The sequence below is a fragment of the Amaranthus tricolor genome, chromosome 15, assembly GCF_026212465.1.
Source record: "Amaranthus tricolor cultivar Red isolate AtriRed21 chromosome 15, ASM2621246v1, whole genome shotgun sequence".
Lineage (NCBI taxonomy): Eukaryota > Viridiplantae > Streptophyta > Magnoliopsida > Caryophyllales > Amaranthaceae > Amaranthus > Amaranthus tricolor.
The window spans coordinates 8,725,822-8,753,694 of NC_080061.1; the positions used below are offsets into that span (position 1 = coordinate 8,725,822).

At 32.7% G+C, this 27,873-nt stretch overlaps 1 protein-coding gene across 1 annotated transcript; it reads left to right on the forward strand.

The window, feature by feature from the left end:
- Nucleotides 1-17,515: 17,515 nt before the first annotated feature.
- LOC130801881 (zinc-finger homeodomain protein 9-like) lies at nucleotides 17,516-19,206 on the forward strand. The gene has a single exon (XM_057665817.1). It carries the CDS (start codon nucleotides 17,863-17,865, stop codon nucleotides 18,925-18,927), a length of 1,065 nt encoding a protein of 354 aa, XP_057521800.1. The 5' UTR covers nucleotides 17,516-17,862; the 3' UTR covers nucleotides 18,928-19,206.
- Nucleotides 19,207-27,873: the final 8,667 nt, after the last annotated feature.

Consider the following 27,873-nt stretch of genomic DNA (forward strand, 5'->3'; position numbering starts at 1 on the left):
AAAGTATGCAGGGAGAGGCACAAAGACTAGAATATTTCAGGCTTATTGATGACCCATCCAAACTGAGCCTAACTAGCTGGTGAGCTTATGAATTGTGATTTTGCATGAGAAATCCACCTGAATACCTTATTTTATGCAGCATTTTCCGGAAAATATCCAATTTGATCCTGCATTTACTACTCATTGTACTTGCTGTATTATTGATACAGGTATTGCAAAGGAAAATTAACATCCATCTGGATTCCTGGTAGTGGTTTAGCACCGGAAGTACCAGCTGGATGATACATGCCTATAACTACACACGTTAGGGATGATCATTTAACGGTTTGAGATGTGATTTAAGGGTTTGAAAGGGATGCAGATGCCATGGAAGAGGGGAAGCCTCCATAGCAACAGTATAGGATTTTCAAAATGATGGATTAGGAACTCCATCTGGTAGTGCTGTATGAAAGGTAACTTGTTGAATTATGCTTTTTATTTCATCTATGGTTTGATGTGTCTCTATACCTGGGTAAAAATGTCATCATGTATTATCATGACTCTTGTGGCCCGTTTGGTAGGCGGTATTAAATGGTGGTAATAGGAATGAAAATTAGTGTAATTTTGGTTGAAACATCTCATGTATTGTGATTTATGATGATTGATTTCATTGATGATATCTGTCTTTGTATCGGGACTATGTCATTTGCTGTTAATCAACAAAAATTCAACGAAATTGCCCATATGATCGTAAACTTCATTTTTAAGATCATAATTATTTGAGAGTTCTTATCTGATGCAGTAGTTACCAAACTAGTTAGCTAGTAAGTTCAGTAGGGGTTACCTATTCTCGAGATATCTACCCAGTATTTAGAAAAAAGGAGATGGATTTTATCTTTTGTTATGATTCGCGCTGTAGTTTTCTCTGTTCGTGCAGTTTTCTTTTAGGATGCCCTCTTTATGGGCAGGGCATTACAGATTTTCTTCCTTGATGAGACTGTTTTTGAGGCTGTACCACTCGTTCATTTCTGTTATCGCAAAAAAGTCATTTGTTGTAATGTGATATATTCTGCTTGGCGAAATTCATTTAGGGCCGAACTTAAGGCATTTAGGATCTTTCTTTTAATTTGGATTTTCATCGTTTGTATATTTAATCTGTTTCGCTCTGAATTACTTTCCAGTTCATCGATGAATCTCTGCTCAGTTTCCAATCATCTGTATAGCTTGAGGATCATCAAAAGCATGTGTTCTTAAGGTTGGAAGTGAGGAGCTAATCTGATGTTCTCTTCTGGTGTCGTAGTTGAACTTGAGGAAATTATGCTGCTAACGCTTGAGGTTATTTAGTGGATGGGTGTGAAAACTTCATCTCGTATTTGCCTAATAATGTCTAAATGAGATCAAGTCTTGAAGAATTCTTGCCTGAATAAGGTATGCGGTATGAGAACTTTCACCCCGTTTCTTATTATCTATTTATTTTCGCGTTTTGTAGTAACATTTTTAAGCCAATTCACATTAGTGCCTACATTACGTAGCAGGGTCGTTTATGGCTGTTGGGCAAAATGAAAGAAAAAGGTCCGAACTCACATAATTACTATTAACACCACGCCAAAGGAAATTCCGACAATTCAAGATACTTGACCCCTTAGAAGAACTGCACTAATAAGTTGTAGCTTGGCAGCGTAAGACAAAGCCTTACTATCCCAACTGCGGATTCGACAAGTAACTCTATCTTTAAGATACTCGTAGTCCCTAGTTTTTAGGCGAGTGGAAAAGATAGGAATTCTTAAGTATTTGAACGAGAAGGATCCTATGGCAAACCATAGATAGCACGCAATCTTTTCTTGAGCAACTCGCACACACCGACAATATAAATTGCTGATTTAGATTCACTGGCTTGTAAGCCCAAAGTTTTATGGAACTGAAGAAGATTGAAGTCGCTAAGCAACACAATAGAACACTAAGCTATCAACACAAAGGCCTTTAGGCTCATGAATAGGGCCATGAGAAATCACGTACATGCTACATGTTAACTTTTACTTTTGGTATGCATGGAATTAGTCTAGAAGCTCTTATAGTACTCCAGAAATAAATAATGTATCCTATAAGGATCAGTTACTAGACCAGAATCCGAAGCTGCCACACTGATTTAAGCTCTTTGTTTCCTTTGCTTTATACTCTGAAAGAAGATCATAGTACAATTATCGTCAAATTTAAGTCTGGTTATGTTCGTATTGAGAGTAACATTTATGAGAGAAATAAAAGTCAAACTAAGAAAATAAAGTTATTGGAGGAGAAAATTAAGAGAATATTATTGTTGTCAAAGGTAAGAAATAATTGTGATGTGATGAAGAAGAAGGAATTGATCATCTTCCTTTTCCGTCATTTTCCTCATAACATCATATTGCTTATCCTTTTATCTCCCCTTTTAAATTCACCTCTACTTACCTTTATTTATATAAAAATTATCGTGAATAATCTTACCTAATTGTCCATCTGTTGTGAATAATCACTACTATTGATTATTTCTAAATAATTCAACTTTTGTATATTTTTGCTGACATCCTGCCATATTTTAACTAGTTACTGTAGGTACCTACTACCTACTACCAAAGAGAAGTAGGTTTAGAGCAATGAAGAAGCATAAGGGGGAAGAAGATTGAGAGTGTAACTGCTAGTAGGTACCTACAGGAGACAGTAGCGGATTAAAATGAGACAAATGGTGTTGTCAGCAAAAAATATTGAGAAATAATCCATAGTAGAGATTATTCGCAATAGATGGAAAATATATAGGATTATTTAAGATAATTTTTCCTTTTTATATAGTTTGACTTATTTTCCCGTTAAATATTTACCCTTGATATGAGCATGCCAAAGGAAAGAATGGTTTGTCCTTTATTTTCCACAATTCAGCAGCTGCAGCTATCTCTTTATAACTTCTTAGTAACAACTAAACACCATTCCCATCATTCATGTAGGAGCAGCTATAAACATCCACATCTTCCTTTCATATTGAACTCTGTCTACATTCATTGTATTGGAACCTTTTCTTTTATGCAACATGCATAATGACCATTGTCCGAGTTATTTTGAATACAAGATTCACTTAAACACATTCAAGTTCGGTCCATACCTTTCAATAGAGATAATTCGCATCTATCACAACAAATTTTAAGGTACAACCAATCATACCCTTATGATAAATCATCTTTAAGGTTTTTCCTTGCGAGCATGCCAAACATATCCTTGGATCATATCGAATTTATAAACACTAGGGCATAAAAATGCATTTGTACACTCGGGGTTGTTAACAAATTTGGACTCTTAAAGTGTCGCAAACATTTGCCCCAGACCCGGGATCACGATCCTCACTAAGATTGAACGTTTAAGTCATTTATATCATAAGGTGTTACCTTTAGACTTAAGGGGTTATTGAAGGTTGGCAACCCTCTTGGTGTTATATGGTTTCAGAACTTAGCCTTGAACTAATGTTTGAAATGCTGATATTGTCTCTTATCAATTCCCCCCTACATGGGCTTAATGATGTTTATCTTTCTAGACTCTTTACTATTTTAAGAAGGATGAGGCATTTTTATCTGGAGATTTAAATTCATTTTGAAGCGTCCTTTGTTTTCTTTCAATAGAAAATATGTCCATTATGCTCTACATCTTGATAAAGAGGGAAAATTATTGTTTAAAATGCTGATATTTACGCTATATTTGGATAAGATTTCAAAAGTGAAAGGTCAAAAATGGATGGGAAAGGGAGGGAAAGAAAAAGAAAGGAAAGAGAATGATGATAAACTTTACTTGTTTGTATTAAATTAGGTTTGACTTATTGTGAATGTCAGCATATTAATGGGTAAACATGAGTTGCACACACTTTATAAGACAAGGAGATATATACTATCGCAAAACAATACAACAATTAGAAGAATGGCTCCATTAACTTATAAAGAGTGTATATAATTTTTAATTTGTAAATGTGGGATAAATTATCCCAACAGTTTATTTAAGCAAAACGAAAGGGTGAAGAAGAGATTTGATCATTAACAAAGTTAATGAAAATATTCACTTTAAATCCCTTCTAAATTTTTTCCCTTTAAATTTGTTATCCAAATAGATAAATTTTATTCCTTCAAATTTCTTACTATCCTTTCCTTCCAATATTTAAGCCCATTTGTTAACTTTAATTTCGGATAATTTTTACATTTAATTTCGGATAATTTGCTCTTTTCACCATTGTTTTCAACTCCTCTCTTAGAACAACCATAAACTAATTTCATTTTTTAAAAACTTTAGATCTAATTTTGTTTTCATCTTCCACCGTTTAAATCTTTAACGATCTACAACACCATTCCCAATGTTTTTTCATTGATTCAAAATACGATTAGATAACCGATTATGGCTTACGTTTATATAAGCAAATCGTTTTTAAATTGAAATAAATCAATGTTATAAACTTATATGTCAAATTATATGTAATCAATAATTAATCACATTGAAATCCATCTAACCAAAAAAAATTGATTGTTGTTTTTTGTGGCATATTTCAAAGCATGATGATATGACATATGATTCTAAAAAGTAATAAAAGTACACATTTTAATTTGAACATTGAAATAAATTATCGTTATATACTTTATTGAAATCAATATTTTACCATATATTAGATCCATATGCAATGTTATCATTGGTTGGCTATATGTCAAATTAGGCTGGACTTATTATGAATGCCAGCATATTAACGGGGGGACACAAGTGCACACACTTCATAAGCCAAAGAGATATATACCATCTCAAAACCATATGGCAATGGAAAGAAGGTCTCTAATAGTTTATAAAGCGTGCACACCATTTTCAATTTATCGATGTGGGATAACTCATCCCAACACTATACTTAGGGGTCGCTTGGATCCAGGAAAAGGAAAGTACTTCATCCGTTCCGTTTTAGTCGCTACATTTACATGGGCACGAGTATTAAGAAAAGTGATTGACTAACACTGTAGCTGATTGTTTACTTTATAGTGTATAGCATTTTATTATTGTTATTGAAAAAGAAAAAGGAAAAATAGGTTGTTAGGTTACTTTATAGAGTATAATATAGTATTTTATTATAGAGTATAGAGTATAGAGTAGGATAAAAAAAAAGGTAGATAGAACTTTAAATAATTGTTTTATTACTAAAAAAGGAAATGTAGCAAGTAATATGAAATTGCCAAAAATAGAAAATATAGCGGATATTATAGAACGGAGGAAGTATTAGCTAAGAGAGGAAAAAATGCTGAATACTTAAGTGTTTGGGATCAGTGTAAATAGTAATGGAGTAAAGAGGACCTAATATTTACTCTAAGGGGACCTGGAGGAAATATTTCTCCAATAAAATTAATGCTCCATTTCTATCTTTGAATTCATTCAAATCCATCTAGCTCTTCTTTTACCTTCTTCTTTTCCCTTTCATAATACTATCCACCTTTTTCCATAAACAATATCAAAAATCTAAAATCACCATTTTAATTGTTGGACGTTTTAAAGAAAGGGAATTAAAACTTAAAATAAGGGTTTTAAAAAAAAGTTGCATAAAATCTACACAGAGGAGGAAGCTAGAGCTTTTTTTTAAGAACATGGGTGAATACTAAACCTTTTTTCTAACTAACCTTCTCCTCTCAAAGATGAAAGGGATTTTGAGGTTTTGAAGGTATGTTGGCTTTTGAGAATAAAAATTATGTTAATTTAATTGGTTGATTGGAGTATTAATTGAAATGATGATGAAAAAATAAAATGGGTTTTGAGGTTTTGAAAGATTATATTTTTACTGGATGAAAAATATTAAACTAAAAAAAATAACCATTTCTCCATTACTATATTATGCGGAGAATTTTGCTCCACAAATTTTATTGCCTTACTTTGTAATTGGAATCGAGGCGAACCCTTAAAAATATTTTTCAAGGTGGACATGAGTAAATTAGTAATAGGATCGATTAGATTCCATGCCACGAAATCTCAATTCAGACAATAGCTGCAATTTATGTTGTCAATTTCTATGAGAATGCCATTTGAAAATTTTTAGTCTTTTTATTGTGATTTTACTTTATTTATTTGTTTATTTTTATTTTCTTTTCTTTCTCATTTTATTTTTTTTTTTAGATTTAGTTTTTGCTTGTACTGTCTTTTTCTGCTAGTAGTTGCACCCTTGAGATCACGTTGCCACTCATATCCTCCTTTTGCAGGGCTTTTATTGTTTGGGGGTAAAACCGACTGTTTTCCTCTAGTCGTCCCAATAAAGGGAATATAGTATGGATTGTCCGTCACCTTTCTTCACCCAGACCTCGCTTTCGGGTGGAATATTGGTTATTATGATGATGATGATGATGATTAGGGATAATTATTCAATTTAAAAAAAAATGCCTATACCTTTTTCAAAATTGTAAACATAAACAGAATAATCCAACACTTTATTAATTTCATATAATAATTTTAAATTTTGAATGTTATTGAATAATTCTAACTTTTGGATATTTTACTAATAAAAAGAATATAATAAAAATTAAAACAAAAAAAAACAAATTTTTTAGAAGGAAAAATGAAAAAAAAAATTTGCGCTCTCTCCATGTAAACTTGAGAAATTAAATTCCATAGGATGTATTTTATTTGTTTCCAATGGATTACTAGGGTTAAGAATACTATGTATGGAAGTAGAAAATATATAACTAAGATTAATTTTAGACATTATAAAAATGATGGAATATTCACGAAAATTAAGAAAAACTAAATCCCATTAACACTAAAAAAAATGAGAACAAGGCAAAGGCACATGATCTCGCCATTTGGACGCTAAATGAACGAGGTGACGGTCGGGCAACGACTCTTTAGGTCGAGGCTTTAGAGTTGGACACTAAAAAACTCTAAGCAAGCGTGTCGCCAAAATAGAAGACGACACGAGCAACCGTACCATCTCCTTGCCAGAGCGTCGCCAAGCCTTTAAACAAAGGCGACCATTTTGCTGTCGCTAGGTGTCGTCGGCCATTTATACAGGTGTTTGGCGATGCTTCTGTCCGCCCCCCATTGATGCCTTTTGCCTTTTTCTTTTTCCTAGTTTTTGTATATTTTTATTTATTTATTATATTTATTTATCATTAATAATTGCAATAAAAATTTATATTTAATATTTAATATATAAAACAAATAAAACATATAAAGTAAAATCAATAAATCAACGATTAAAGAAAATAAATATTACATAAAATAAGAATTTATTTTACAAAATACACAAATAATTTTCCGCAATACAATAATTAAGTAGGAGGATGAGGATGTTGAACATAATGAAATTGCATAAATGCCAGAAATTTTATCTTTCTTGTTTAATGGCTTGCATTGGCATGATTATTAGCTGCAATTTGATTTCATCCCCTTTCTAGAACCGCTCTTAGTTGATTATTTGCTTGTATTTTCTTTCTTCAAAGGCTGCGAAACAAGATTGGATCAACGCATCAAAATCTGGCTTGGGAAGATGAGGAAGAAGATTCGCTACATGGATAGTAGATTTGGGAGGCAGACCCTACTCCGTAAACCTCTTTCCTTTTCTTCTTTTAATGGATAATCCAACATTGGCATCAGCAACGGCCCTCCAGATATATTTGGTTTGGACCTATTGTAGGATGCTCATTTTGAATGGCACGATATTCCTTCTTTAATGTAAAAAACAAACATTTTAAAATGAAAAACAAACAAATTACAATGTATTTAAATGAATATAAATATAGAAAACAAAAAACTTAAAAAAATTATTATTTGAATTCTTTGTGCCTTAGAGTTCGTCCACAGAGAATTCACAGTTTCTGTATCCACAATTCCATGCGTTCTTGCAAAAACCTCATAAGAGGAATTTCTTTGACCCCTCGATTATTTCTGAAAAACAAATGATTAATAATAACTAAAAATAAATATTTAACATAAATAAATAAATATATACCAAATTTCGCTTGGTTATGGCATGTATAATTAAGCAACCAATATGAGTGGCTTTAGCTTTATCTCCTCCTCCACAACAATTGGAGGGCTTTCTTGTTGCTAGGGCATTCATTTCTTGGCTTTCAAGTCTATCTTCCAGTTTGCCTAAGTGTTAGTATCTGCCGAAGGGGCTTAAAATCTGAGGCACTTTTAATTTTACGGCATGCTTTAAAAAGCATATTCGCATAGCACTTACTAACTTTTTCTTCCCACACGTCCTAACAAAGTCATTAAGACAAGATCCCATTTATATTCTTTTTGTATATGAAGTGACATGGAGAATGTATAGTCATTCACATAACATACATTGTAACTCTATGTATGTTTAAGTGATCCTTTAGCCATTTGCTTCAAAATATCACTATTCTCATGGTTATTTAGCATTCTTTATTGGTCTATGAAATAAACGGAAACAATATATATTGTAAATTACAATAACTTAAAGGTACCTCACATAAAAGACAAGAAAATATAAACATAATGCTGCTTTGAACGCATCTGTAAACGTGTCTTGCACAAATGTTTCAAGCCTCTAACTTGACCAATTCGGTTTTTCTCTTCGTACTAAACTCTTGAACTAAGACACAATTAAATCTATCTCTCAACGGTTCATTAGCACGTACCCCAATTCCTCACTTATTCCTTTCCATGAAATCTCAGTGAATGAGTGAAAATTGACAAGACACTAGATTTAACATTGTTGTAACTTCCATTAACATTCCTGGGAAGATCTCTTATCCTAAATCAGACAAGTGCCTAAGTAGTGGGAAATAAAGTGCGATGCTTCCTCAATTAAATAAGCATTGCATAGTGAGGTTTCAACGTGAGCTTTGTTCTTCACTTGTGGTTTCAAATAAACGTTTGAGGTGCGTAGATTACAATACACAACGTTGTAATAGATGAATGAGCTATTTATATTTAATATACTTATTAGTAAATTTATTAAATATAGGGGGCAAATCAGTGAGTTGGAGTATTTTCAGTTGGTTGGTAGAATTAGTTGGTTCATTAAGTCAAACAAGCTAAAAATAGTGTTTGGTAAAAGAGTTTATTGAAACAGCTTATTGGTGGCAAAAAACTAATTATTAACCCGTTGATAAATGCAGTGTGTTGGATGAATGAGTGGGTTTATAAAATTTAATTGACAAAATACCCCCATATTTTCCCCTCTTTTCATTATCCTAATCTTGTTTTACTCTTACTAATCCCTCATATACTTATATCGATGCTTCCGAAAGCCAAACTAGATATCTGCTAGGAAGCACGGACACGCCCCTGGACCTGCGTGTTGCGTGTCGGACACGGACACGCGAAAATCCGTGTCCGACACGCCAAATGAAGTGTCCAATATTTTAATATTTTTTCGGACACGTGGACACGGCAAGGACATGCGACGGACACGGCAAGGACACAGAAGGGACACGTGCCCCACGTGTTTTTTTTAAAAAAAAAAATTCGAAAACAGGGGCTTGGTTACTCAATTACTCCCTCCCGCAGACCCGAACTCTCTCTCACTTTCTTTCTTTAGTGTGGTCGAAACAATACTTCTTAGCCGTTGGAAGAAAAGCAACACTCCACTTCATTGTTTGGCACATTCTTTGAATCCAAGGTATTATATATTTTTGTATGTTTAAATGTTTAAAGCATTAGATTATGCATTAACTAAATTTTCTTCTTTTTTATGTATTTAAAAGGTATTATATTGACACGTGGCTTAAAGAGGTCTCCGGTAGAGTTGCTCCACATGTTGACAATGAAATTTCCACACAAAGATTCAATTACAACTAATCCTATATCTTATTTACTTAAACCACCAACTCCCTTTATCTCAAGCATCTCCTTTTCTTGATTCTTGATTCAATGTTCTTATAATCTTTCTTATATCTAATATATAATCAATAATATTATATACATACTCGTAAACAAAATGATACTTATGAACAATGTACGCATAACCTTTATTTAATTTAGTTACTTTAACACATAATTTGTATTCATTTCTACAACTTAACTTAATTTTAACCATATGACTAACTTTATAGTTTACTTCATAATACTAACCGATAATCAACTCAAAGTTCAAAGTAAATAATACCAACTCATATCTAAACAAACAAATAATTTGTACTTCCAAACTAGCCACCCCAACTCATTATCTTAACTTACCAATTTAATCACCTAATTCTTAACTAACAAAGGTCAATACATAACTCAACTAAACAAATCACCTCATAACCTTAACTAATGAAATCAACCCATAAAAACCTAACCAGAAAATGCTAATCATCATAGACACAATAAACCAACTCATAGTACTTGATTCATACTTATTTATTTAATCTTCAATCCTTATCCATATTAAATCTAACTCTAACTCTTCCCGCTTCTTAAACAATTACAAGTACAATTCACTTTCAACATTTGTTCATAACTCCATTTCTAATCAACTCACTATCTCTTAGATTATACCCAATTCAACGTCATTCTTCATTAGACCGACAACAACAAGGAGTACTTCTATACTTCAATTTATAATTTTTTCAAGGTAAACACGTAAAAGCTCAATTTGCATCAAAAATCAATTTAATATTGAATAATACTCTACGATTAGCTCTTATCATGAACAACTAAATTTTGTTTCCCCATTTTTTTTCTAACAATTCCAAATAAACCTAAAGTAAGACTAACTAAAATCTCAACATTCAATAACAATCATCCATTTCTAGTTTAATGCCAACAATATCAACTTTCAACAATTTACAACAATTTTTTTTTCACATACAAATTAAGTCTAATAAAGTTTAGCTTGGTGGGTATACATCAAATATCAATTTGTCCACTTTAGATTTCATTTTACCAAATCCTAATTTAAGTCACATTTTCATTTTCAATTTAATCAATTAAAACCCCACAATTACTAATTGACCTAAAATCTATAGTTTCCACATTATTCAAATATAAAACATAAAATTTCACTTATTAAAGATCTAAATCAAGCAATTAAATTTGTTTGAGTGGGAGTGTACCTATTGGGGGTGACAATATATCTTATGGGATATTTTTTGTTAGGATAATATTCTTAGTACATATCTTGTATTTATTTCCTTATTTTCGTGATTTCCTTTGATTATAGTCGGTTAGGTTGTATGTGTATACATATGTTTGGCAAGGCCAATGAAGCGAAGAGAGTCATTATTGTGTAATCTTTCATGGTATCAAGAGTAGGTTAAATTTTTACAAAAATCGTAAATTATGGCCGGTGATGTTTTCACACCGCCATCACCACCGTCAAAAATCGAAATATTATCCCTTTTATCTCGGTGCTCATCATGACAGGCCGGGTGATTTTATTACTCTAGTTTATCTCAAGCTTGACAATTACAATGCTTGGTCTCACGCCATCTTTGTTGTTCTCTCTTCCAGATGCAAATTTGGTTTTCTTGATGGTATCATTACCGATTTTGTTCCTCCTGCAAGAAGGAGGATTGGGTTGTTGTTCACTATATGCTGGTCTCTTGGATTATGAATACCATTGATCTCGAGGTAAAATCTATGCTTTCGAACTATGATAATGCCAAACGTTTCTAGGATGATTTACGTGAATGGTTTTGTGTTGTTAATGGACCTCGCATTCAACAATTAAAATCACAAATTACTAAATGTGAACAATCTAAGACTATGACTGTTGCAATTTATTTTGGAAAATTAAAAGTTTTGTGAGATGAATTGGCTAAATTGACCTTTAATTCATTGTAAGTGTGGCAAGTGTTCTTGTGATATTGGTAAACAACATGAAAAACGGCGTGAAGATGATATGTTGCAACAATTTTTACTTGGTTTATATTCCAATATTATGCTCCAATACGGTCCAATATTCTTGCACAAGACCCTTTTCCCTCATTAAACAAAGCATATCAGCAGGTTTCGCAGGAAGAATTGGTCCGTGGTATGGGCCGTGTGAAGGACGATCAACCTCCGGCCGTGGGGTTTTCTGTTCGTACAGGTACAGGGAGAGGTCGAGGGTCGAGTGACAGACATTTGTCTAATGCGAAACAGGTCTGAACCTACTGTAAAAAACCGGGTCATCTCGTTGTTTTACGTTACAAGTTTGCACACATTGTAAGAAGAGCAGCCATGAAGTCTCTCGTTGTTATGACATTATTGGTTATCCTAAGGGTTGGAACGCAGGGGACAAAGTTACTAAACCACCGACGACACTGCCACCTACAGTTGGACACGGACGTGAAACAGTTCGAGCAAACGCTGCAGCCAGCAGCAGCGCCTCGTCTACACCATCAGCAGGTTTTACATCTTCTTTGTCCTCCAATGGTCAAGTTTTCACCACCGAACAATGGAAGGTTATCATGGGATTTTTTGGTAAAGCTAAAATACCAGAAAGTCACATGAGTGGTAAGTTCGATACTTCTTCTTGGATCATTGATACAGGTGCTACTCACCATGTAATAAGTGAAAAATCATGGTTATTTGATATTCAACAATCACATTGTCCCGTTGGCTTACCTAACGGTGACACGGTTTTCGCATCCATGGAGGGATCGGTTAAATTGTTTAATACGATTACTCTTCATCATGTTCTTTATGTTCCTAACTTAAGTTGCAATTTACTTTCAGTTTCACAACTCAATGATAATTTAAGAACAATTGTCACATTTAATCGTGATGTGTGTTGCATACAGGACCAAATGAAGGAGCTGATTGGAACGGGGGTTAGGCGGGATGGACTGTACTACTTTAGCAAACCGGAGGTGGTGTCTGCAATTGAAGCTACAACTAATTTGGAATTATGGCATAGACGTATGGGGCATCCTTCCGAGAAAGTAGTTAAGTTACTTCCTCATGTCAGTAGATTTGAGCATAGTTTGAATAAAGGATGTGAAGCATGTTTTCGTGCTAAACATCCTAGAGACACGTTTACTTTGAGTAAAAATAAATGTTCTGGAATTTTATAGAAAATTCATTGTGATTTGTGGGGTCCTTATAAACATGAATCCTTTTGTGGTGCTCGTTATTTTTTGACTATTGTTGATGATTTTTCGAGGGCTGTATAGATTTATTTGTTAATTGATAAAACTGAAGTGTTTTAGATGTTTATGGCTTTTATGGCTATGGTTAATAGGAAATTTTGTCAAACTGTTAAGATTGTACAAAGTGATAATGGCACTGAATTTAAATGTTTACTGGATTATTTCCGTGCTAATGGCATAATTTTTCAAACCTCGTGTGTCGGTACAACACAACAAAACGGGAGGGTTGAGAGAAAACATAAACACATTTTGAGTGTAGGGAGAGCTTTGCGTTTTCAAGCCAATTGCCCATTTATTTTTGGGGTGAGTGTGTCCTAGCTGCAACGCATTTGATTAACCGAACACCTACTCCTATTCTCCAAAACAAAACACCATTTGAAATAGCTATATAATAAGCTGTAGAGTCCAACCATAATGACTGGATCCTATTGCATTGCTTCAAAAGGTCATTGACGTTGATGCTCCTTGGAAGATTTTTTTTGGCAATTAACCACCAATATAGAAGCCAAGTATGCATTGCACGTTGAGCAAAATGATAGACATCTCCTCCATGGCATGTGAAAGGTGTTGGTATCCGATAGTCACCTCTCAACAAAAGCATATATCAAAGCACAATCAAGGTGTTGATGCATGATAGAAGACAATTAGCCCAAAGAAGTACCAAACAACTCTTTGTATAACTCATCAAACATATCTCTAAGTTAGATGATGGCCTCCACCATCTTCTTCCTAGTACGACACTCCTAAATCGGAGGGGTAAGCTCACTACCCTCGTAAACTTGGGCGGATCCAATTGGATCCCGCGTCCGCACGTGAGGGTACTAAAATTTTGTAAAACATTTGTAATTTGTAGGATTTTAATCTGAGACCTTTTGTATTAGAATCTTTATTGGACATTCATGACCAGCTGAGCTATACACTTTCTACGTAACTCTTGTCTTTTAATATTCTTATTAATTAACCTTACATAAATCACAAATACATATGCATTTCAATTCACAATTTCGAAAATTAATCTCTCAATAAAAAACTCGTCAAAATAGATTATGAATAGTATTTTATTTATTGAATTGTTTTCTTATGACCGTGCTCTCACTGAGTTTAACTGGTGGATTTGCCACAATCGTAAATAACGCTAGTTATGTTTCCACTATAGCTAGGCAACATCCTAATATTCATAAATGTACCTGGCTGGGTGTAGTAATCACCTAATTCCTATTGTTAGCCTGCCTAAGTCTCCTAGCACGAGTAACTACATCATCCATTGGGATCGCTGATAGGGCATTAGGACCAGTAGAAGTGTAGGCTGAACCTGTGTGCACACAAATCTGAACCTCCGTCCCTGGGCAACCGTTTAGGCTGTCCACAAACCCTTGATACTCACTATGTGTCTGTTCCTCATCCCTTGATCTAGAGTAACTACGTATACGTATAGCCGCATAGGCTCATTTATATGTGTACGCACCTGTTCTAAAATGCTAGACGTTGGGACTGACTTAATCTAACCGCCTGAGTACGACGGGTTGACCCAGTAGCACCCATCTCATGACTCACCTCTACGATGCATTGGTCTAGAGATGTTTCTAGACAATAGGCTGAGATGTTGCCAGACAATATACCCCTAAAAATTTCTTGCCTCTATCGTAGTCATCAGCCATATTATTACATACGTAAATAATAAAATAACAATATACTAAGTAACTAATTATTAATTAACATAAAATTGCATAATTTATACAAATATTCACTATTTAATTGCTATAAAAAATAATTAACAAGAAATAGCTAAAATTACAGTGTAATTTGTTTTGTTAAAATTCTTTTAAAAGTTTTTACTTATTATACAAGGCCAAAGACAAAATTTCAAGTTATTGCTATAACTCAACTAATAATTAAGTTCTAACTCAATTATATTAATTCGAAAAAAAATATTTAAAAAAAAATTTCAATCTTGTCTCGAATTGGCTTTTTACTTCTTCAGTTCTGTTTTAGTTGTAACATTGGGTTGTTGCACAGTTATTCAGAAAGTGCTTATTTGGGTGGTATTTGACAATAATACCCCCATTTCACATTGGTTGTTGCACTAGATATTGAGGGAAAAGCTGCAGGTACAAAAAAGGTTGATTTTTTTTAATTGTTGAGGTATAATCAAAATACACTTTGCAAAAGCAAGTGAACCAAAATCAAATATTTACAGAGGAAGTTAAAAAGCAAGTGAAGATGAAGAGGGAGATCAACCGAAATCAGAGGAAGAATCGAATTTGAACACCAAAATCAAGCATCAGATGTGAACCAAAATCAGAGGAAGAATTGAAGATAAAAACCAATGAGATGCTCAGATGTGAACCAAGATCAAATGCAAGTAAATTGGAACACCAAAATCAAGCATCAATTTAAATGCATCTTCGTTGATAGTGAAGGAGAATCGAATGGAGATGGTGAGATGTTCACATGTAAACACGAAATCTAAGGTTTATGGAGTATTGAAAGTGAATGAGATTTGATAGTGAGGGAGATAGAGCCGTTTGAGGGAGATATGGAGTATTGAGAGTATTAAAAGTGAATGAGATCTGATTTTTTTAGGGTTTAAAGAGAGAAATTCACACAAATGAACGGTTGGGATGAAATTTTAAGGGACAATCTAGGGTCATAAATGTTTGGGGTTTCTAGAAACACTAAGAGTAGGTAGTTGTTAGTGGGTAAAGTAAATAATTAAAGTAATTGATAATGATATGTGGGCTAGAAATAAAATAGGGGTAAAATAGAGAATTATGTAGATTTTTTTTGCCAACAGAAGTAATGTTACAAGTAATATGAAACATCTAAAAATGAAAAGCGTTGTAAGTAAATTGGAATAGAGGAAGTATTTAACTAGTCTAAAGAGAAATAGCAAGTCTTGTATGAGAAACCACTGATCATTAGACGAGTTCATATAATCAACTCTTTTCTTTTATTGATATAAGGAAAAACAACAAGTAATCATTTTAAGGTTATAAGTGATCACTCTAAAACTATAAATAATTATTACTTCAAAACTGTAAATTATCACTTTAAAGTTATAATTAATCACTTTAAGACAATAAGTGTACATTTAGTCATCCAAATAAAAATGGTCTAACTATAAGACCCAGGGGTGGTTTTACGGTCATTCAAGATTTCCAAAAGCCTAGAGCCCCATAAAATAAGGGTCTCATATAATAACAAACTCCTTATATTTCATCAGTTAAGCGTAACTCAGTTGGTTACGAATCTTCCTATATTATTGTTAATTAGAGCATAGAGGTTCGAATTCTTCCAATGTTAAATTTTAGTCTATTTTACCATTAATAAATGACAAAGGGTCTCAATATATTAATATCAAAAAATAAATAAATTTCAAAAAAAAATGGTACGAAAAAAATTGAAAGTAGCTTGATTTGTACGCGCACACACACTAAAAATTATACTAGTGGATTTGTAAAACAAAATTATGGAAGAGAAATTTGAAGAAGAGGTGTTAAAAAGTGTAAGAGCCAGGAGTATTGTGGTGCCCTGCAACTGCAACATTGACAAAATAAGATGCCAAACAGTGAATTACTCAGACTGGTTAACCCTCCTGCCATCTTCTGTTTCTTTTTACCTTCTTCTAAAAGCAATTCAACTGACAAAAGCAATACTCTCCCCATTCTATTCCTCCGAGTTAACTCGTTACTTGCTCCGAGTCATAACCACCATTTTTGTCCTAAACTCCTCCCATCCCGTGTCAAAACAAGTAAAATTAAGTGTTTTAATAAAAATGTGCATATTTAATACTAATCAATAAATAAAGAGATAACATTGTATTGAACTAGAATTAAAATATAAGAATGAAAATAAAAAAAATTATAAATCGTTTTTCAAAAATCAAAACGATGCAAAATGTGTAAGACATATTTTATTCGTTCTATTATATTTGCTACATTTCACTTTTTACGCAATTTAATGTGTAACTTTGATCATTTATATTTTAAGTTATGTTTAACAGAAAATTATAGAAATTTGATATTATGAAAGTTTTCGATTAAACGATTCAAACAAGATCTCACTTGACATTATTTTTGTAACACATTAGTCGCAATATATAAAATAAGCTTAAAAAATAAATAGTACCTAAAATTTTTATGTAGCGATTATTTCAAAACCAATTTATTTTAAACGTTACAAATTAACCATAGGTATTTTTCTATTTTATAACAATTCAACTGAATTAATCAACATACAAAATAAATAAATTAGAAAAAAAAAAAAAAGAAAGAAAGAAGAAGTAGAGATTAGAGTACACAAGTTACACATTAAATGAAGCAGACAAAAGTTTGTGTAAAATTAAGTCTTAACCCAGGTTAAAACAAAGCAGTGTTTACTCATGATAATAGCTAAACCAAGCTAAGATTTATATAACCATGGTTAACAAAAACAAAAACATGTGGTTAGGAAGGATGACCACATAGATAAACCCAAAAAGATTTTTATTATCAACACACTCATACTCACTGCATCACTCTTCAGTCTTCTTACCCTTCCCTTTCTACTTACCTCTCCATCATCATCTTCTTCTTAATCATTACTCCTACATCAAACGAAAATATTTTCTTAAATTAATTTAACAATAAACTAAATTATTTTCAAGCTGGATTACACTTTTCTTTCAATTTCTTTTAATGTATGACCATTTTTTTTAATTAGAACCCCACCAAACTTGAGGATAATTATTTTGATTTCCCCAGCTTGAAGAAATCACTCAATTTGGTTAAGATTAAAGAAATCTTTCTGGTGAGTAGATGTTTGAAGAAGAACACCACCAGAAGAAGAAATGGATTTGACTGCAAGAGAAACGGGTTCGGGTCTGAGTATAATTCCGCCCACAAAAAGTCCAGAAGCTGAAAGTGAAACCCCACCTCGGATCCAGCCTTCTAAGGCGATTTCCTTCAGCAATGGTGTGTTGAAGCGTCACGCGCCGCCGTGTGTTGTATACAAAGAGTGTTTGAAAAACCATGCGGCGAATTCCGGTGGTCACGCGCTTGATGGGTGCGGAGAATTCATGCCGGTTCCCAACGCATCTTCTGCTGACCCGACTTCGCTAAAGTGCGCCGCATGTGGTTGTCACCGGAATTTCCACCGTCGTGAGCCGGAAGAATTGATGGGAAATACTGGTACGGGTTATACCCATATGATCGAGTACCACCCGCATCATCGACACCATCCACTTCCGCCTCCTGGGTCTAATCCCATGACGGGTCCGGCAGTAGGTTCTCGTGGTGGTGGACGGAGTCCTGGGTCTTCATCACCTCCGCCGATCTCATCTACTTACTACCCAGGTTCTGCACCCCATATGCTATTAGCTTTAAGCGGTGGTGGACCTGAAAACGGACCGCACAACGGGACCCACCAGTTGATGAACTCATCCTCCTCCCACCCGGCAAGCAGAAAGCGATTCAGGACAAAATTCACCCAAAATCAGAAAGATAAAATGTACGAGTTTGCAGAAAAAGTAGGATGGAAAATGCAGAAAACAAATGAAGAAATGGTAAATGGATTTTGCAATGAAATTGGGGTTGAAAGAGGAGTATTCAAAGTTTGGATGCATAATAACAAGAACACTTTCGGGAAGAGATCTGCATCTGCCATTACAACTGCTGGTGATGTTAATGGTGTTACTAATTATAGTAATCTAAACACTAATCCCATCACTAATAATGATCTGAATGATGATAATCCAATTATTGATGAAGATGAGATTGGTAATTTGAATGGAAATGGGAATAGTAATAGCAGTAGTATCAACAACAACCATAATTCTTCAAACCACCATATCCATCACCATCATCATCAACAGTATAATGGCAAGAACACTAATGGTTCTTCTTCCTCTTCTTGATTAATTAAACTCTTTTCTGTTTAATAAAAACTTTTTTAGTATTTAGTTTAGATTATTCAGGAAGATGAAGAACAAGATCAGTGAGAAAAAGTACTACAAGATTTCCCCAATCCTTCTACCTTATTTCTTTTTCTTATTTTTGTAGTTTTTTTTTTTGTTTTTTTTTTTTTTTGATTTGACTAGGTTTCCTATGTTGTTCATGAGTTTAATTAAGAGGGAAATTAATCTTAGTTTACTAATTAATTAATTAATCCTCGTCTTGCTTTATCTTCTGTTTCATTACTGACTTTGTGACTGATTAATTAGCATTTTGATTATTAGCTAATAATTTGTGTGATTCTTCATTAATTTAGATATTTTGCTGCCATTACTTCTAATTTGTTAATAAGAATTAGAGGGTCATTTGTTTGAGAATCTAACTCGAGATGTTCATAGTTGTACATGCTTTCTGAATTCTCTACATATAATTAGTAGTAGTTTTTTTATGTATTAAGATAAGATTAAGATTAAGATTAAGATAAGATAAGATTTGAGAAAGTATCTGTTGTAATGTCATTTAATGTACTCATTTGTTCATAAATTTATGATTTAATGTCGTTTTAGATGATATATTTTTAATGCATAGATATAGATGTTTAATTATATAAATTTAATATTCATGGGATTTTATTAATAAATAATTGATTAAGAGCATAATTTTGATTTGTGAAGTGGTGGAATGAGGAGAAGGGAGAGAATGAATCTAATTAGTAATTACATAGAATTGTGTCTGGTATGAGGAAGCAGAAAGGGGTATTAAACAAAAATTAAGGTGGATTTGGATTTGCTTATTTTTTAATTTTATAATAATAATAATAATAATATTATTATTAGGAAATTGCCTTTTTTGGTTACTTGATTAGGATAAAGTACTATATTAGACTATTAGTACTTGGATTAAATTAATCTGTTTATCCCCTTGTTTTTTCCCAACTCCACCTCTGTATTTGTCTAACCACCGCCTAATTATAGGCATCACTGCATCAGCGCCGGTTTATTAACTAAGAATATAAATTAAGTATTGCCTTTGCTTTTTAATTTTAAGAAAAGTTACCTATAATAATTCAGCTTTTTTACCATTTTTTTTATAATAATTAGACTTATTGATTAACCATAAATAATCTCAACTATAAAAATATTTGTCTAAAGTAAACTTAGATAATCCGATAATCTGTTATAGTAGGTAATTCATCAAAAAAGTAATCTGAAAATTTATGTAAAGGTAGAGAAAAATTTTGAAAATTTGCTGAATAATAAAAAAATTAGAAGTTTTTTAACATTTTTTAAATATTTTTTTCGATAATTTATTTTATTTTATCTTTCTTTTAAAAAAATAAAACTTATTACAACAAATCATTGAGTAATATAATATTTCTTACAGAAAGAGAGAAATTCAAACGTTATTTTTTAGGTTAATTCTGATATATTGAATTTTAAAAAAACATTTTTTTTATAAAGTGGATTTATAAATTAATGCTCAAATTTATAGTTGAAGATTGTGCAAAATAATCAAATGTAATATCGTGCGAGAGAGTAATATAATATTGTTAGTGAAGCTTATCCATTGCACAAATTTATTATTATGAAATATATATAAATTTAATTTTAAAAAAATAATGCAATTATATATTATTTTTATTATATTTACCGAACATTTGATTTTTTTTCATTTAGTTAAACATATCGTATTCTAAGTTAAATAGATAGAACTGTTATAAGTAAATCAGATAAATACTTTTTTTTAGATGATATATATATTTTACTTAATTTAGCTCTAATTTCAAACCAAAAAATATCAAATTTTGTTTACAATTATCAACTAAAATAATTTTATTTGTCAAGACTCTTAAACAGTAATAGATCCAGATATTATATCAATTGGGTTTTAAAAAGTTAGAGCCAAACTTAATAATAAAGTCAATGTCAATAGAAATTTTTTCAATTAATAATGTCTACCATTTGATTTGTCAATTTGTGTTCAATTGTCAAATAATTAGTATATACAAAGAAAGATTAAGATTTTTTTCACTCACTAAATATAATTCTCACTTCAATTACCAATATTAAGCTTTGGTTACATGTTTTCACATGCAAATAGAGGTGAAAATTATTTGGATAAAAATCGTAAATCAAATCAATCTGAACCATATAAAGATATTGATTTGGATTATTCATAATTTGGTTAGATTTGAATTGAAATTTTCTAAATGGAAACATTTTTGTTTGGACTAAATTTGAGCATACTAAAGACCGTAACCCAAATTTCAAATCAAATTAAAATATGAGCTTACTTTTACTTAAGTAGACGATACCAAAAGAACTTAGGAGCCCTTACAAGCAATAATAAGCATTTAATCAACAATTCAAGTTTCTCTTTTTATTCATCCCTACTTTTGATACTACAACATCTAATTTTGTGATTTATTATTTTGGTTTTCTACTTCGATTTGCAATTTAGATTTGTTTTTAAGTAGTAATTTTGGTTTATATTAGACTAAAAAAGTTTAAATCAAATTATTTTGGTTTGTTTTGATTTGAATTGTAACTAAATTTGATTTGGATTTAGCTTGAAAAATAAAAAATCAAATTAAATTGTGTTTGTTTTGGTTTTAAAAAAAAAAAAAATCAAACCGTAAATCTAACTTTCAACCCTATATGTAAGGGGAGCAGCATTAACTTTGCTGGGCAATTCATTTTTTATGGCATTAACACTCGTCTGGATTTTCATGAATTTGCTTCTTAATATGGATGAAACCTTGGATGTTTTGTACACACGAAATTCCTTGGCTTTTGTAAACATTGCCAAAAACTTTCTACAAGGACACTTTTTGGAGACCTTATTCATAACAACTAAATGGACTATGAACATGCCTTTAGAACATTTTATGTGTAGACGATGTGTAATAATATATAGATCAACTACACTTTAACTCTAATGTGCTTCTTAACTTATTATATTTTGTTATCTCACATTTCTTACTCTCCGCTCACTAAGCTACACTTTCTAGTTCCTGCTCTCCACTGTTATAGTCTACTATCATAATAAAGTTGGTGCAAACTATTTTAGCATGCACTATATATATATATATATATAAAATTAATTATGGCTTGATAACATAAAATTAATCATGTTAACAACTATTATTATTATTTTTACTACTTAATTAATTCACAAAACAAGTTAAACAACCCTCAAAACCACCCATAACAGCCCCCTTATAGCCCTTAAAACTGCCCACCCAAAAGAGCCAATAACCCTAATATTTAACATGTTCATGGATAAAAAAACCTAACAAGATAAACCCTAATTTCCAATAATGTTCATGAATAGTCATACGAAATTTATACAAAAATCAACAAAGAACATAATCAGTTCAATTTGAAAAAAATCAACAAAGAACATACTCATTCATACATATAATATACGAAAATAAAAATAAAAAACAAATTCCAAAATAAACATGGAAATCATCAATTAAGGACCGAAAATTATTTTAAAAAAAAAACCAAAAAAACCTAAAAATAATGATGTTCATATTCAAATAACTGAAAATCAAAGAAAAAAAACAAAAAAAATCGTATAAATTTCGAAACTCATACGAATTAATCACTAATCAACATCATTTTAAAAATAAAATCCAAATTTCAAAACAATACATAATCATTTTTATAATCAGTAAATATTCATGTTCATAATCAACACCATATTCATTTTATAAATCCAAATTAATCTAAAAAAATTCAAAATTTAAGATTAAGACTAACCTTTATAGTCAGATAGAAGTAGGAGATGTAGTAGTCATCAATCGTCGGAGTGTAGCCCAAAAATCCCTCGGAGAAGGAAGATAAGAAAACAAACTCGTCGGAGAGAAGAAGAGGATGGGAAGAAAGTTAGAAGGAAATTAGAGTAAATTGAAAATGGCGTTTTCTAGTGAAAATTTTGTTTTTATATCATCAGATTTCCGACTAGAAGTCAGTCGGTGAGATATTTCTCCCACACTTAATGCACCTTTTCAGTATACCGACTGAATACAGACTAAACGTTAGTCGCAGTTCAGTCGGTAACTGAAAAGCGTGTTTTCCTTCAAAGGTTGCAGTGTTGTCAGTCCACTTGCCCAGTAAATTTTGATTTTCAAAATTCCGACTGAATTCCTACCATATAACAATCGAAATTTGGTCGGGAAATTAAAATTAAAAAATTTACGCGCCCTTTGTTTTCATTTTATTGGAGTATTATTAGTAAAATTATTTTGTTTTTCAATTATAATTAAATATTAATATTATTATTATTTTAGTTAAAATAAGAATTATTATTATTATTGTATTATACTTATAATTGTTAATATTTTTAATATTATTATATTTTAAATTAATATTAATAATTACTAAAATTGAAAATCATTCCAAATTTAAAAATAAATGTACCTAATTAAACATACAACTAAAAAAATATTGGATAACAAAGTAAAATTTATTGGGTTAGATAATTGTCATTGACATCATCGTCGTCAAATAATACAAGATCTTCGTCGATGTCTTCATTTTCATCGACATCATCAATTGTTTCGTCCAACACTAACAATTCATTAGCTGGATCACGCAGCGGTGCGACTATTTCCTCTGAAACATCTTCATTTACCATAAAATCCGGTGATTTCTCTTCCAGTTGGAAAGCCCTTTCCTCGAAATGCTTCGATCTGACTTTGCAAATAGCTCGCCAATCTTTCATGTTTTGCTTTAAACTTGGATAAGGTAGATAATAAACTTGAGAAGCTTGACTTGCTAGCACAAAAGGATCGTACTTTCTATATGATCGACCTATATGAACGTCAACCAGCTTATGCCGTGGATGAATTCTCGTACCATGGCCAATATCCAGTGGTAGTTTGAGCATACCATTGACATTTGAACAGTGTGACCCTTTTAATTGGAAGTGCCTAATACTCAAGCTCAATAATGTCCTCTAACTTTCCATAAAAGTCTACTTCATCTTGACTATTATCATCAGATTTAACGCGCACCCCGCTGTTTTCAGTAGATTTCTTTTTAGCAGAATGGGATATAGTGTGAAATCTATAACCATTCACTTAACAAACATCATAGCAACGTGCCTTCTGCAATGTTCCATTGGCGACATCCTTTAAAATGTCAGAATTCTCCACACCATCAAAAAACCCGTCCCTAGACTGCACATTATCAATAATTTAACTTAGTCTAGAATACTATTAACATTCAAAATTACGATGTTAAATGTGTACTTACAATCTGTTGAAACCTACGTGCAAATTGGTTTTGCACCACATGATCAATCTGCTCTTGTTTAAATTTGGTTCGTACTTTTTGATTTAGTGCACAAATTGATCATAAAAGCGATTAACCTCCAGACAGTTTCGCAAAACATATGTCTGAGCAATGTTGAGATCTGCTTCATCAATTATAAGAACCTTACCCCTCCCATGGAATTTTATTAGATGTGTGAATATGGACAAAACACCCAATCTGACGTTATTAAAGCCTCTGTCATCGTTTCTAGGAAGATCTCTAACTATGCATCGAACGTCTTGCCCAAAGTAATGCTAGCCAAAGTATAATGCTTCTTCTGTAAGATATGCATTACAGATCGAAGCCTCAACATGCGCTTTGTTTTTGACATTAAGCTTTAAATGTCGAAGGTACCTGTAATTTTTGACATTAAGCTTTAAATAGTAATAATTAAGACTTGCTGACTTGTAACTCAAATAATAATTAGTTTTAAAATATACCTCTCAAATGGATACATTCACCTATATTGTACCGGACCAGCAATCTTTGCCTCGTAAGCTAGATAAACAAGGAGATGTTCAATGACATCAAAGAATATTGTACCAGATTCATTAATTTACAGAGCACCACTGAAAAAATTTCCTCATCCAACCTCCACATATCAGCTGCAGAAATTTTTGAAGAAGTAAGACTTCTAAAGAACAGACTAACTTCTGTTAGAGCTTCCCATACTTTGGCTGGCAGCAATTCCCGAAATGCTATGGGAATTAATTGTTGCATGAACTCACAACAATCATGACTCTTCATCCCGAAAATATCTGATGTCTAGCCATGTCGATATTTTTGGCTAAATTTGAAACATACCCATTAGAAAATCTTAGAGTTTTAAGCCACTCTAAAAGGACAACCATTTGTTGTCTATTAAGTGTGTATGAGGCCTTGGGGATGGTTGAATCAACTGGATGCAATTCCGATCGAATGCCGAGCTCGGCTAAATCTTGACATGCCTTCAGATTATCCTTAGTTTTTCCCAGCACACACATTAATGTGCTGAAAATGTTATCAAAAAAAGTTCTTCTCAATGTGCATCACGTCCAAGTTGTGACGAATTATGTTTGTTCTCTAGTACGATAGATCCCAAAAAATGCTTCTCTTCTTCCATCCAACACAGTACTTACTCATTTCAGCGTTGTACTCAGGTGCATCATCTTCAAATACCCGTAAAAACCCAAGACGATCCAGCTCCTCTAACAGCTGTTAGGACCGGGGACGATCACCGTTAAGAACATATATTGTTTCTTCATGCACATCAAGGGAGGAAGATTATATGGAGTTAATATTACGGGCCAACATGAATATTGTTGTCCCGAGCTGACAAATGAAACCATCTGAACATAACCCTAGTCTCACATTTCTTGTCTCCCAAGCAAAATCTGGATGGGTCGCGATGAATGTCAACTGGGCTTCACTGTCCGAGGGGTGACACATCTCTCCATCTTTTGAACGGTGTTCTGCATGCCACCTCATGTGATTGGCGGTAGTCGCATAAGCATACCACCGTTGTAGCCTAGGACCGAGGGGAAAGTAATGGAACAACTTTCTAGGGGTCGTATCTGTATCCATCTAGAAACCCCACAATCATCTCATGGTGTCATATTCGCTGTGGGGCCCCAATAAATCATACACCCATTAATACAACAGTCAATCTTCTCTACCGGCAATCCAAGAGCCGAAATTTGTTTCTTAGTATCTTAAAAGCTGGATGTCATCCGATTATCTTTCGGCAACACTTCAATAATCAATTGACAGATTTCATCGTAAAGTCTCTCGGGAATACGAAAGTCCGTCTTCAGACTCGCCATCCTTCCTATTACCGACATCTAAGTATGAGTTTCGCAACCAGGGTACAAAGGTAAGTTGGCAGCTTTTAACATTTCAAAGAACTTTCTTGATTGGGGGTTTGAATCTTCTTCAATATGTAAGGGCAAGCGTGGTACATTAGCGACGACATCATCACAATAATGATGATGTGTATCAGGAAAATTACTCGCTGCTACATCGTACACCATTTGTGCATACGTATTTTGAACTGTGTTTTGCTGTTGCTCTACCGGAGCCAACACATTAATTGGTGCCCATTCAAAACATTTATGCAGGTACCAATCGTAGTAATTTTCAACAAAGCCCTTCTTTAACAAATGATCTCTAACGAATTCTGGAGCAAATAATCTACGGTTATCACACCGTTTACACGGACATCTAACCTCTTCTGGATTTTTTTTCTTTGCAAATTGTATAAATTGTTCTACCCCTTCTAAATATCTAATATTAAACTCCTTTACATCTTCGCTTATACTTCTTTCACTACGTAAGTCCATTACTCTGCGAAATAAGTAGCACGTATAATATTAAAAAAAAAAAAAAAAAAAAACTCTCAAGTCCTGGAGCAGCTTTTCAGAATACCGACTAATCAACAACTACAAATTGGTCGGAAGATGGTCGGTACCTGAAAAGCTGAGCCTAATAAATAATCTTGTCATAGCATCTTTGACTGAATTTCAATATTTGAAATTCAAATTTCCAACCAACTTGCGACTAAATGGTAGTCGGTGTCTGGTCGGTAAATCCTTAAAAAAATTAATAAGCTTTCAGAACGGCCATTTATTCGTAAAAATAAAAAGTTATTGGTGGATGGGTATTTATAGAGTGAGACGTGAAATGAGTGAAAAAAATTATAGAGAGTGAGATGTGAAATGAGTGAAAAAAATTATTCGTTGGTGGAGGGTATTTATAGAAGGAATTCAAGATCTTCCGACTAATCACCGACAAACCTTCAACAAACTTTTCCACTACAAAATTGCCAACCAAATTCCGACTATTACGTCTGTTGGAATATTTCCGACAAATTTATTAGTCGGTAAACAGTGGGCATTTCTTACCAATTACCAGTTAGTAGGAATTTAGTCGGAAATTCCGACTGTAAGTGTTTAGTCGGTATTTTGGTCGGTAAATTCCGATTGTTTGGCGGTAGTCGAAAACTTGCGTTTTTTTGTAGTGGTATAATAAATTTTAAATTATTGTGACAGGAACAAAGTTGCGACGATTTTCAAATCACCACGACAACATCATTTGTCATCGCATTTTTGTCGCGAACTCGCAGTGTGTAAAAAACCTCAACTGCGGATGATCCAACGCGTTTTCTGGTCGCTATTTCAGTATTTCCTTGTACTTATAATTCTTTTTAATCCCATAGGAGCGGAGTAGCAATTTTTTTGTAATATCACTTTTTTTTAAGAATTGTTTAGATGAGGTATTGTTCCATATATTTCTCCTGACTTTGTATATATCAATTTTCCTGTTAAATATTTATATTATCTTAGTAATGTATATTATGTTCGAAATTCATTTTTCTTCAAGTTATTTGAAAATCAAAATTACTTTACGTTATTGAATAATAAGATAAATAATACTCCAACCTATTCGGCTGAAGAGTCCTATTTGACTTTTAACAGATTTTAAGATGGGTCAAAATAAATCCTAAGGGTAGAAGAAAGAGTGATGTTCTAGGTTTTTAATGAATTGATTAGGAGGTTAATGACTCCCTCCAATTTTAAGATACTTGTGTCCTTTTTACAAGTGGTGAAT